The sequence below is a fragment of the Neomonachus schauinslandi genome, unplaced genomic scaffold (genome assembly GCF_002201575.2).
Source record: "Neomonachus schauinslandi unplaced genomic scaffold, ASM220157v2 HiC_scaffold_1077, whole genome shotgun sequence".
NCBI lineage: Eukaryota > Metazoa > Chordata > Mammalia > Carnivora > Phocidae > Neomonachus > Neomonachus schauinslandi.
Genome location: NW_025409767.1, coordinates 1 through 11,445, shown reverse-complemented (window position 1 = coordinate 11,445; position 11,445 = coordinate 1). Strand labels below are relative to the sequence as shown.

Genomic DNA, 11,445 nt, shown 5'->3' with positions numbered 1-11,445 from the left:
TGGGGGGGCTGGGGGCCTCACAGGGCAGATGATCCACCAGGACAGAGCTGTTGTTCTCAGGGCAGGGGCCGGAAGTGGCCACTCCACAGTCACTGCTGTTCCCCGGAGTCTGGGGAGGCGAGGCAGGGCAGGGTCAGGATGGGCCCAGAGCCGGCGGGACTGAGTAACCGGCAGGTCGGAGATCGGGGGTCAGAGGCACCTCACCATCACCTCCCTGGTGCCGCACCATCGCTTAATGAGGCTGCTGTTCGTCGCATTGCCGGCAGCACTGCTTGCAATCCTATCAGTGTCCAGCTGGGGGACAGAGGGGTTGGGACCGCGTACTGGACCCTCAGGGCTCACCTGGGACCCAGATGCCCACAGCCCAGCCCGCTGTGCCCTCCCACCCGCCGCCGTGCAGGGCCCAGGATAGGGCTGGGGCACCGCCCCGACTCCCGACTCCCAGCACTCGCAGGCACAAAGGGCCCCCGAGGGCAGCACCTTTCCTCACCTGCACGACCAGGTGTGTGAGAGGCTTTGTAAGCACCTTGAGGATGTCAGGTGCTTGCCCCCCGGGCTGCAGGTTGCCGGAGCCCAGAGCCAGGGCGCTGAGCCTCTCCAGCAGGGCTGTGGCGCTCTCCAAGGGCAGCAGGATCAGCACCGTAAGCCAGTTGAAGATCCCATGGACCGCCGAGCTGCCAAAGGCCCTGCCGCGTGGAGCACAGTGGTCGGTGGCTCAGCTGTGGCCTTGCTTGCAGCCCCTGGCCCCCCCTCCACCCCCCACTCACCTCCGAAACTCATCCCGGTCCCCTGACTGTGCCATCGAGACCAGGGTGCTGGTGATGGACGTGCCCACGTTGACGCCCATGATGATGGGCACACACGCCTGGACGGTCAGCACTGTGGGGGTGCTGCATCAGCTTCCCGCACTCTGCCCACCCACCACCAGCCCGGGGTTGGGGAAGGGGGCACTCACATTTGGAGGCCACCATGCTGACCACGATGGAGGAGGACGTGCTGGAGCTCTGTACAAGAACTGTGACCAGCACGCCAATGACCAGTCCAGCCACAGGGTTGGACAGCACCACGTTGTCCTTAAAGATGTCTCCAGTCACTTTGCCTGTGTCCAGAGAGAGGTGCACTGAGGCTGAGCAGGACTGGCTGCCCGCCCCACCCCCAGACCCCCAGCACTCACTGCTCAGCAGCTGGAAGGCAGAGCTGAGGATGTCCAGGGAGCAGATGAAAAGATAGAGGTTGCCCAGGAGCCCACAGGCCTTGAGGAAGCCAATGAGCACCCGGAGCACCCTGTTGGCCATGCTGAGCTCTGAGAACACAGGGCACAGCGGTCCTCAGCCAGCCCCCCCACCCAGCCCTGCCCTGCCCGGCACCCCTCCAAATCCCCTTCCTCTGTCTCCCTGCAGGGCAGGGCCTGGGCCCCCCTTCTCTGTCCCCGCACAGGGCAGGGTCTGGGTCCCTCCTCTGTTCCTTTGCAGAATGGCCAAGCCGACTGCCCCTGGGACCTCCCCGAAACCTAATGGTCATTAGGAGGGAGTAGGAGGGGCAGGCTGGGCAGAGATGACTCTCATATCCAGACACGACAGGCAGCTGAGCTGAGGGACAAGCATCCCTGGGGTGGCGGTCTGCGCGGTAGGTTTCTATGTGGCCTGTTGAGGCCAACGTCTTTCCTGCTCTCTCTCCGCAAGGACCTCTCCACGCTCAGACCCTGGGGAGTCAGAGCCCCATTTGGCCAGTTGCCCAGCACCTCCAGACCTACCTGTCCAGGACTGGCCAGTGTCCTTCAGCTGAGGGAGGGCCCAAGGGTCCATTTCCCCCTCTTCCAAGACTGGGGCAGAACCGGAGGTCCCTGCAGGAGCCAAGGTGAAGTAGGGCCAAGGATACTCCCAGGTGGGGGCAAGAGGGCACGGAGGGGACTCTGGTGTAGGGGTTTGGGGCAAGAGGCAGGAACAGGAAGCAGAGAGGAAAGGGGGCCTCCAGCTTGTCCGGCCCTGACCGGAATTGTCACGAGCCCCCATGGGCTCTCCAGGAAATGGGCGGGAGCCCCCTCCCCACTTACACAGAGCGTTGGATCAGGGGCTGGATGGGGAAGCAGAGAGGCGGGCTGAGGCCTGGTGCCCTGGGGCTCCTGGTACCTGCATTTCCCAGACTCCGGTCCACCAGGCCAACTGTGTCCAGAGTAAGGGGGGGGACCTGGCCACCCGTGAGGGCATTCGGCATGGATTTCTGACAGGGACAGACCCAGGTCCAAGCCTGGATCTGCTGGGGGAAAGGCAGTTCAGACACGTGTCCTCCTGCTGCCCCCCCAGGTCCTGCTGGGTCCTCCAACCGGGGGTCTGTCCTCCCTCCCCACCCCTGCTGGCCTTGGAGATTCCCGCTTCCTCCATCTATTGGGGGGGGGGATGGCCACAGTGACCTCAGGCAGTTGTCAGGCGAGCCCAGTCCAGTTTCAGAGGCAGAGTCGAGGGGGCCCTGGGTCCCTGGCTCCCTCGCGGGTCCTGGCTGGAAGAAGACTTGGTGGGTGGCCCAGGGCACAGGGTGCTGGGTGCCGGAAGTGCCTAGGAGCAGGGAATCCAGCAACCTTCTGATCAGGTGTCATCAGGGACACCGCAGATGGTCCCAGCTTAGACTTTGGCATTTGATACCAAACGGTGACGTCTCCGCTTGATAAGGGCCGCACCCCCAGGGATGGGGGCAGGGCAAGGGGCTTGGGTCTCCCCACCCCACCTCAAGGCTCCTCTCTTCAACCCTCTGGGTCTGGATCCCCTGTCTAGTCTTCTCCCCCAGCTCCCTCCCAGTCCCCAGGGTCCAGGTCCTGGGCAGCTTTCTGTCACCCCTCCCTCCTGTCTTTCATCCTCAGCTCGGGGAGGCTCAGGGTGGGGCCTAAGCCCTGGGCCAGGCGGTCACCCAGCCCTTGTCCTGGCGTCCCGGGGCCCCCACCTGGTTCTAGAAGCTCCTACCTGTGAGGGTAGTGAGGGGGCACCTGCGGGGAGGAGACACAGGGCTGGAGCAACTGCCGGTCAAAGATCTGCTGGGTGCACACATGACCTGCTGTGTACTGAGCCCCATTAATGTTTACCCAGGAGTCGAGGCCCCCGAGGGGTACCTGTCATAACCCCAGGTGCCCGCCTTGTCCGCGTCCCACTATCCCCCTGGGGCAGGAGCTCCAGGCCCCCAGCTCAGCCCTCTTAGAGTGGGGCTTCTCCCTGGATGGGCCCTGAGCCAGGCCGGGGCTGTTGCAGGGCTGTGGACGGGCTCCTTCATGCAGGACTTCCATGAGTAGACGCCTATTGGACGTGACCAGACACTGCACGCTGCCCGCCCAGGGCAAGGCAGGATGCTGGTGCTCTGGCTGGTCGGCCTGGAGGCCCCTTGGAGAGTCTCCCCAAGCTCTGCAGACCTTACTATGGTCGTCCCTACCCCATCAGATGGCGGGAGGGAAGCCCTTTGCACTAGGTGGGTGGGGAGGGCCCCAGTCCCTGAAGTCATCCAGTTCAGATCTGGGTTCAGGGCAGGGCTGGGCCCAGCAGAGCTCCCAGCGGGCTCAACCCCAGCGGTGGGCAGTAATGGTGGAGGGTCTTGCACCTCCACCTGCAAGTTGGGGGGGCAAGGCCCATCCCCAGGCCACCCTCCTGCCCAGCCCACTGCCCACCCCGCCTGGACCCGCAGACGCAGCCCATCCTGTTCACTTCCACAGGAGAATGATCCTGACTGACCCCGTGGCTCGTGGGTGCCTCTCGGGGTCAGCCCCCTTCCTGCCGCCCCTGCTGGGAAATGCTCCTCCCCCTCCCCCTTGGGCCTGGTCTCCCCAGGGGGCCTGCTGGCCACAGCACCCTGGTCTAGTTGCTGCCCACCAATCGCTGTGTTCCTGGGGGACTTTGCCCCAGAGAAGGAGGAGGTTTCTGAGTGTCCTCTCAGCAAATTTTCTTGTCCCTCCCTGTCCGGCACCCACTGCCCAGGGCAGGCCCAGCGGTCCCTCCCAGAGGCTCCTGAGAGACCGTGTGACAGTTCCTTTCTGGATGGGGATGGGGATGTCGCAGCCTGACCTGGGGGAGGGTCTGTGTCCGTAGCCTCCAGCACCTGCACTGGCCCCTCGGAAGGGTCTGTGCGCGGGCCACTGTGAGGCAGGAGGAAGCTGAGGACCTGGAAAAGGCCTCGTGGGGGAGCGGCTCCGCTGAGCTGTGCTGCCTCAGGCAGGCCCCCACCCTCTCTGGGCCTAGAGCTGGCCCCGCCCAGGCCCTCTCCTTGGACACCTGTCATAGCAGCGACTTTGTGCCTGCAGGAGACCCTCCCGGGACGGTGCCCAACGCATAGCTGAGGCTCAGTGGGCCTTGCTGAATGAATGAACTTCACAGGGATGCTTTGCAAGCCAAGGATGAAGGGGGTGGCTCTGTCTCTGCTCTGGCTCCCACCTCTGGGACTTTTCATGGGGAAGGGGAGATGGGTTCCAGCATGAGCAGGTACAGACTTGGCCAGGCCCCGACCCTCTGGCCTGCAGCCAGAGACCCGTGGAGGCGTCTGAGCTGAGTCCGGGCCTGGGCGGGGCTTGCAGGTGACTCTGACAGTTGCACCCTCCCCCTGCACACAGTCAGGCTAGCTTGAGGCCCAGGAATCCCGGCCAAGACGAGCAGGAGGTCACCCGCTTCTCGCAGAGTCTCAGAGCACCAGGGGCACAGCCCCCAAACTTAGGCTGTGGTCTGGGGGAGTCCGTGTAGGGCAGCCCGCAGGGTGCTCCGCCCCCGGGCTGTTCTGGGCTGGCTGTGCTGCAGTTGGAGGTTCCTAGGTAGGGACACGCTGTGGGCAGCCTCTCCCCTGCCGCGAGAGGCAGCAAGCAGCACTCAGACCTCGGGGCTGCCGGGGGCGTCCCAGCAGAGGCCCCTGCAGCACCTGGACTGGGGGAGTTGGGGCTGGGTGCCCAAGGTGGGACAGAGCCGGGCCAGCTGCTGAGCGACGGCAGTGCTGCCTCGGGGGGCACAGGGGGCTCCACACGGGACAGCTCCCCCTTGGCCTTCACGGCCAGGAGGGTGGCCAGGTCGAGGTCCAGCATGCACCCCTCCGCGGGGTGTGGGTGTGCTCCGGCGGCACCATGGGCAGGGACCCAGCGCTGCCCGTGGGCCGGAGTGTCCAGCCGCCGCACGCATGCCCGGTAGAAGGTGTGGCCGCGGTAGAGGCGGCGTGGCAGGTGCCCCGTGAGGCCGTAGGCTCAGTAGCAGATGATGCAGTCGCCCCGCCGGGACCCAGTGGTGTCCCCTCCTCGGAGACCCAGGCACTCTCTGGCTGCAGCATCCTGGGGGAGGCGTACGGGGAGCTGCCGCCCACCCTGCCTGCCTCTGAGACTGTCTTGCATGGTTGGGCCCTGACCCCAGGAGTCTGCCCCAGAGGACAGGAGCCTGGGCCTCTGCAGAAGGTGGGTGGTGCCGGGGAGGGTGGGCAGTGGCCAGCTGGGCAGCAGCCCATCCCACTGTTTGGTCCCTCTCCATGACCCTCCTGCTCAGCTCCAGGCCCCCCACTCCCCATCTGCCTAAGCCCCAGGCCTCTCTTACCTGCATTGGCTCTGCTGGGCAGCTATGCCCAGCCAGAGGAGGTCCGGGGGTTGGGGGGGCCCAGGGCGCCCTGCGGCTCCCTCCCGGGGCTCGCATTACTGGCTGAGCACAGACGAGTCAGCAGGCAGGCAGGTGGTGGCCGGAGGCAGGCGTGGGCTCCCCTCTCAGCCACAGAGCGCTTGCAACTGGATCCACCAGCACCACCCACCCGTCAGGAGATAAGCCCCCCACCCCCCACCCCCATGCCGGGACCCAGCTCCACTAGTCCCCCACCCAGCCTGGCTTCACAGCTCCCCAGGCCCCTCTCCCCGCCTGGGCCACCCAGACCCACCTCACACCACCCCTACTCTCCTGCTCCCCCAACTTCCCGCTAGGAAATCCTTCTGGCCTTGACCTGGGGGATGCTTCTCTCAGCTCAGGCATCACCCCTTCCAGGTAACCCGCCAGGATGCTCACCGGCTCAGAGCCCTGGGGGTCCCGCTCTTCCAAAGCTCAGTCGCAGTGTATGTGTCCATGTTGATTTGTCCCAGCACCTTCCTCCTGCCTCGTCTGGGTCTGTCGTGCCCCCATTACCGGCAGCGGCCAGCTCCGCAAGGTGCCAAGGAGGTGCTCAAGCGCAGGTATGGAGATCCCCACTCACACACTGTGGCTAGCCCTGGTCGCCCGCCCGCATTAGGGCCACCTCCCCCCACTCACACACTGTGGCTAGCCCTGGTCGCCCGCGTGAGGGCCACCTCCCCCCCCACTCACACACTGTGGCTAGCCCTGGTCGCCCGCATTAGGGCCACCTCCCCCCACTCACACACTGTGGTTAGCCCTGGTCGCCCGCATTAGGGGCACCTCCCCCCAGCACCTGCCTGGTTATGGCCCCTGGGCCGGCACGGCGGCCGTGACTGCGGGCACAGCAGAACGGGGTGTGTCAAGAATGGTCAGGGTGGGATCAGGACCCTCACTGCCCAGCTGGGAGGAAGCCAAGAACCAGAGGGGCTCCTCCTCAGTCCCACCACCCCACAGTCCGCAGCCTCCCTGACTGGTCCATCGCGTTTCTGCGGCTGGCCTGGGTGGGGTCATCCTCTGGTGGAGGCAGGCCATGGGGCAGGGGCCGGAAACCTGGCCCACCTGAGGGCCTGCACAGTCAGACCGATGACATAGCTACCCACACCCAGAGGTAGGTCTTGCCTTGTGGACAGTCACCCTGGGTCAGAGGAGGGCTGGCACCAGGACCCGTCCATCCTGCGAGGCCAGCTCCGCCTCCTCCTCCGGCTGTCTCTGCCTGGCCCTGGAACCGTCAGAGTGCCCAGCGCAGGCCTTACCCCTTGGTCCTTGCCCCGGCAGCCCAGCCGCCCCCCAGCGGTGAGGCAATGCCAGCATCCAGCAGCTTAGCTCCCCACACGTGCCCCCGAGCAGACATGTTACGCTGCCCAGACAGATGGGAGATGTGTGTTCTGAGGGGCCTCACCGGCCAGCTCCTTTCCTGCTCCCCTCATGCAGGAGGGCCAGGCCCTGGAGGCAGGACGGCAGATGAGCAGCATGGCTGGGGTGCCACACAGCCGATGTTGAGGAATCGGACGTTTCATGAGGAACCAGAAAAACACCCCGGCTGAGGTAGGGCAGTGACTCACGGATGGGCAGGGCCTGGTGCTGGCTGCCTGGGTTCCTACTCCCAGAAATTTGCCAGAGTCAGTGCCACCCGCTGCGGTCATGCCAGGGTGATCCTCCTCCTGGAGGCCTCTCTCGGGCTCCCCCCACCCCACCCCGGCTCCATGCATAACATCCTCCTACAGACTGACCCACTGCCCGACCTGTCTGCCAGCCTTGGCCTCAGCCCTAGGGAATGCAAGGCAGCTGGAACCCAGGCCTGGCTGGTGGGCCAGGGCAGGGGACACTCTCCCACCCCTCTGGTCCAGCCTCAGACAGACCCGAGACCAGCAACATGGGGTGGCTTCCCCACCCCTGAGTGTCCCACAGAGGCCGAGGCCCGTGGTGTTGTGCAGCCCGGGACCCTCTTCCAGGGCGCAGCAGTGAAGGACAGCAACCGGAGCAAAGCTCGCTCCACTTTATTGCCTGGGCCGTGGGCCTCGGGGGAGGTGGTGGCGGCTGTCCCCCGGGCCATCCCAGCCGGGCCCGGCCGCTTGCCAGGGGCTGGAGCCGGGTGGTCGGCCTTCTTGGCAGGTAGGTGCTCCCGTGCAGGGTGCGGAGGGGCCAGCGCCTGTGCCAACGGGCCGGTGGCTGCCCCGAGGAGGAGGGCAGCGCTGTGGCGCGCTGGGGGCTGGGCTAGGAGATGGAGCAGCAGCTGTGGCAGCGGCAGAAGCGAGGGCAGTGGCAGCAGGAACAGCAAGGGCAGCAGCAGCAGTGGTGGGCGATGTCGTCCCCGCGCCCGACGGGCGGCCGGCCGGCGTGGGTCAGCGCTGCCGGGCACTGCCCACTCCCGGGGGGGTGGCCGGGCTGCGGCCAGGCCTGCCGGCCCTGGATCTGGGCGGCCCCCTTGGTCCCCTTGGCGCCTTTGCCCTCTGGGGCCTCCTCGGTGGGCTGCAGGAGCCGGGTGGGCTCCGAGGGGCAGGGCCCCGCAGGCAGAGGCTGCGAGCCCTGGGAAGAGGGCGCCACCTCCAGCTGCTGCCCCAGGTCGGGCCGCAGGTGAGCCCGGGGGATGCTGACTTGGGCATAGGGGTTCTTGACGACCGCCTCCTGCGGGTCCGTGGCCCGGCCTGGCAGGGGCAGACAGAGGAGACAGTATTGGCTCGGGGGAGGAGGGAAGCTACAGCCCAAGAAAGCTGCCCCCCACCCGCCGCGGGGCAGCCGGCCTGTGTGTCAGCACGCCCGTGCAGGGGTGAGCTGGGCGTGAGGGCCAGTGTGTCCCAGCTGCCCTCCCCGCACGGCGGTGCCCTGCGATGGAGCTGCAAATGGGCCGGGAGGCTGGGGAGGCAGCTGGGCTGTGCCCACGGTTGAGCCCCAGTGCAGGGAAGCCCCTCAGCCCAGCACCCACCTGAAGTCGTGATGGCAGCCATTGACCCTCTCGTCCTGTGGGCCAGGTCCCAGTGCCTCTGAGGTAAGTAACTGGCAGCTAGCTGCCTTTTCCCTCCTGGGGAGGGGTGGGGCCGTGGGGTGGAGCTCAAAGATGGGGTTCCCAGGATCCCAGGAGGCCCGGCTCGCCCAGCACAGAAGTCACCCACCCTTCCTGCTCTGGTGGGTGGTGGCCCCTGCCGGGGCTCCAAGGGGCACTGACAGCCCGGGTGACTCAGCCTCCACGCATCTGGGGCACGTCCTCGGCCCTCCAAAGACCTGCAGCTTGCCAGGAAGGAGGGCAGGAGGCAAGCCTGCTGTCAGCCTCAGATCCCAGGCCATCACTCACACACCTCGAAGCCCCTGCTTGAGGCAGAGGACAGAGGTCCTCACTTCAAGCAAAGCCTCTACCTGGCACACAGAGACTAAGGTGTTTGAGAGCACAGGCTGCTTGGAGGTTTGCATTTTTTAACCAATAAAGAAGGTTTGAATTACACACCTTTGCTATAACTATTCTTAAAATGGGCGATGCACAGGGGCTTCATTGACAAATGACACTTCTGGCTCATTTCTTTTTTTTTTTAAATATTTTATTTATTTATTTATTTGAGAGAGAGAGAGAGAGGACGAGCAGGGGGAGTGGGAGAGGGAGAAGCAGATTCCCGGCTGAGCGGGGAGCCAGACATGGGGCTCGATCCCAGGACCCTGAGACCAGGACCTGAGCCGAAGGCAGACGCTTCACCGACTGAGCCACCCAGGTGTCCCTTCTGGCTCATTTCTGAAACTGCAGTTTCCCTCTCCCTGGTGGGCTCGCAGACGGCAAGCTCCCCACCTCACCAGCGTCTCCACCATTGGAACTTACACCTCCTCCCACCTTCATCTGTGAGGGGGCAGGTGGCACCTGCCACACAGGGTCGCCGTGTTTTGTGGTGACAATGGATGTGAGCACTCGGGTCTGGGCCTGGCACTGGTGATCTTCCCCCAGAACCATCTGGGCAGTAGGGTGGGGCCGGGACACGCACCCCCACCCCAGTCCTTGGTGCCCAAGTGAACCCCCAAGGAAGGGCGGGACCAAATCAGACGTGGCTCAGAGGCCGGGGTGACCGGGGTGGCCTGCATGAGGCCAGTCAGACCGGTCCGGGCACGAGTTCTACCGATGTGACACCGGGTGAGGAGGGAAGTCCTCCCGGGGCCCGGGACCTCGCAGGTGTATGACAGATGCTCATTGCGCAGGCTCCAAAAGCCCCGCCCACTGCCCCTACAGGCTCCGCCCCTTGCTGCGAGGCGGAGGCTGGCGCATGCGCGCAACGGGCCTGGGGCGGCCGGCGAGAACTTTATTCCCCAGAAGCCTCCGCGCTCAAAGGTTTCTCTAAAGACCCGGTTCGGGGTCCGCTGGCCTTGGACGGTCCAGAACTTAGCCTGGGCGGCTCAGCTCTGACCCGCAGGGCTCCGGCTCCGGGGGCGTGGACTTGGGCGGGCTCGGGGAGGTGGGCCTGCACGGGGCGGGACCTCATGTCCAGGGGCGGGGCCTCAGGGCAAGGGGTGGGGCCTGGTGGCCGATGCCTCCTTGGGTGCGCGCCCAGCGAGTCGCTGGGAAGTTGAGCAGAACTGGAGGCCGAGGCTGGGTTCCTAGCCCTCCCCTGGCCGGGGCTCTCTCAGTTGCCCCACCTTCACGCCGGGGCCCATTAGGGCCTCGCTGCCCATCCTGCCGGGCACCTGCTCACCTGCACACATCCCACACCCGCTCTCGCTAAATGGCTTTGGAAACTGATCCTGAGGTCACACAGAGCTGCAAAGTACCCCTGTGGCCCAGGTTCGCTCCTCCAGTCTGTTTTGCCCGCGTGGGCTTCCTCACCAGGAATAGGGACCTCTCTGGGCTCTGCTGCCCTGAAGGACCCCCCTGGGAAGGCCTATAGCCAGGTGTAGTCAGGCCCGTACAGAGGAGAGGGGCGGTGGCCAGAAGAGGCTGAGACTGTCCAGGGTCAGGCACAGGGCCCGGTGCTGGTCACAGGAATGCTAGCATGCCATGCAGTAGTGGAAGGAGGTCAGGGGGTGGCACTGCGGAGGCCCCCCACCCCGCAGCTGTGGTCCCCTGCCCAGTAGTTGTCAACATGTTCTCTGCCTTTTCTCTCAGCTGAGGGCTCCCCACAGGCAGAGGGTATATCCCAGGGAATCAAGGAAGCCTGGCTTGAGGAGGAAGCAGAAAGGAATGGGGCCTCTATGCTGGGTGGGGTCAGGTTATCACACAAATATGTGACAGCAGGGCACGTGCTGACCTGGTGGGATGCCTTAAAGGGCCACCCCACCCTGGGTGCGTGTCCTCAGTGGGCTGCCCCGCTGGCCTGTCCAGGTGTCTGTCTGACCTGCACACCCCTCACCCCACCCATCTGTCCAGCATTCCTGCCCTTGGAGCCTTCTCCCAGCTACTGTCCCCCCTCTCCATCCACTCCTCGAGTATCTTGCTCACCCTCATGGTCACCTCGTCCTCGTTGAGCCCGTCCGCCTTGAGCACAACCTGGGTGCACTTGTGAGCGGGAGGCATGCGCACTGGGGACAGAGTGGAAGGACAGGCAGAGACCCTGACTCTCTGGGGGGACACCTGGCGGTCTCCCGGTGGGGTCCTGGTAGCCAGCTTTCCCGAGACCACCTCTCCACTCCTCTTGCCTTTCTCCCTCTGGTATTGTGAGGCCCCAGGCTTCGAAGAACAGGATTTCCCTTCTAGAATTGGAGGTGGGGATCCTTGACTAGGACCCAGGGTCGGCCAGGCAGGACTCGGGGTGGGGGGGTACTGGAAAGGGGCAGCGCGGGGGTCCTGGTCCACACGCGGCTCGCTGGGGCGGGCAACCCCGGGAGCGGGCGCCAGGCCCGCGGCGATGGAGGGGCGGCTGAAAGACTGGCCCCGCCCCGC

The 11,445-nt window shown here is 65.5% G+C and overlaps 3 protein-coding genes across 3 annotated transcripts; all 3 read right to left on the bottom strand.

Moving 5' to 3' along the window:
- Positions 1-21: 21 nt before the first annotated feature.
- On the bottom strand, positions 22-2,214 carry LOC110583493 (sodium-dependent phosphate transport protein 2C-like; the record flags this gene model as incomplete). Its single annotated transcript, XM_021693554.1, has 8 exons — positions 2,130-2,214; positions 1,754-1,843; positions 1,175-1,303; positions 956-1,099; positions 768-879; positions 491-686; positions 205-294; positions 22-109 (listed from the first exon to the last, which is right to left on the bottom strand). Coding segments are annotated over exons 1-8 (934 nt in total), but the record flags the coding sequence as incomplete, so codon positions are not given.
- A 2,618-nt stretch (positions 2,215-4,832) lies between these two features.
- RNF224 (ring finger protein 224) lies at positions 4,833-5,341 on the bottom strand. Its single transcript, XM_021693545.1, is given in 4 exon segments — positions 4,833-4,972; positions 4,975-5,042; positions 5,044-5,092; positions 5,095-5,341. Coding segments are annotated over 4 exon segments (504 nt in total).
- A 2,237-nt stretch (positions 5,342-7,578) lies between these two features.
- CYSRT1 (cysteine rich tail 1) lies at positions 7,579-8,640 on the bottom strand. Its single transcript, XM_021691076.2, has 2 exons — positions 8,521-8,640; positions 7,579-8,242 (listed from the first exon to the last, which is right to left on the bottom strand). Exons 1-2 carry the CDS (start codon positions 8,540-8,542, stop codon positions 7,812-7,814), a joined length of 453 nt encoding a protein of 150 aa, XP_021546751.1. The 5' UTR covers positions 8,543-8,640; the 3' UTR covers positions 7,579-7,811.
- Positions 8,641-11,445: the final 2,805 nt, after the last annotated feature.

Excerpts from the sequence above, each read along its gene's own strand:
- CYSRT1 (XM_021691076.2), bottom strand. The coding sequence starts at position 8,542 with ATGGCTGCCATCACGACTTCAG. Across the intron at positions 8,243-8,520 it reads GGCTGCCATCACGACTTCAG|GCCGGGCCACGGACCCGCAG; the intron begins GTGGGTGCTGGG and ends TGCCCCTGCCAG.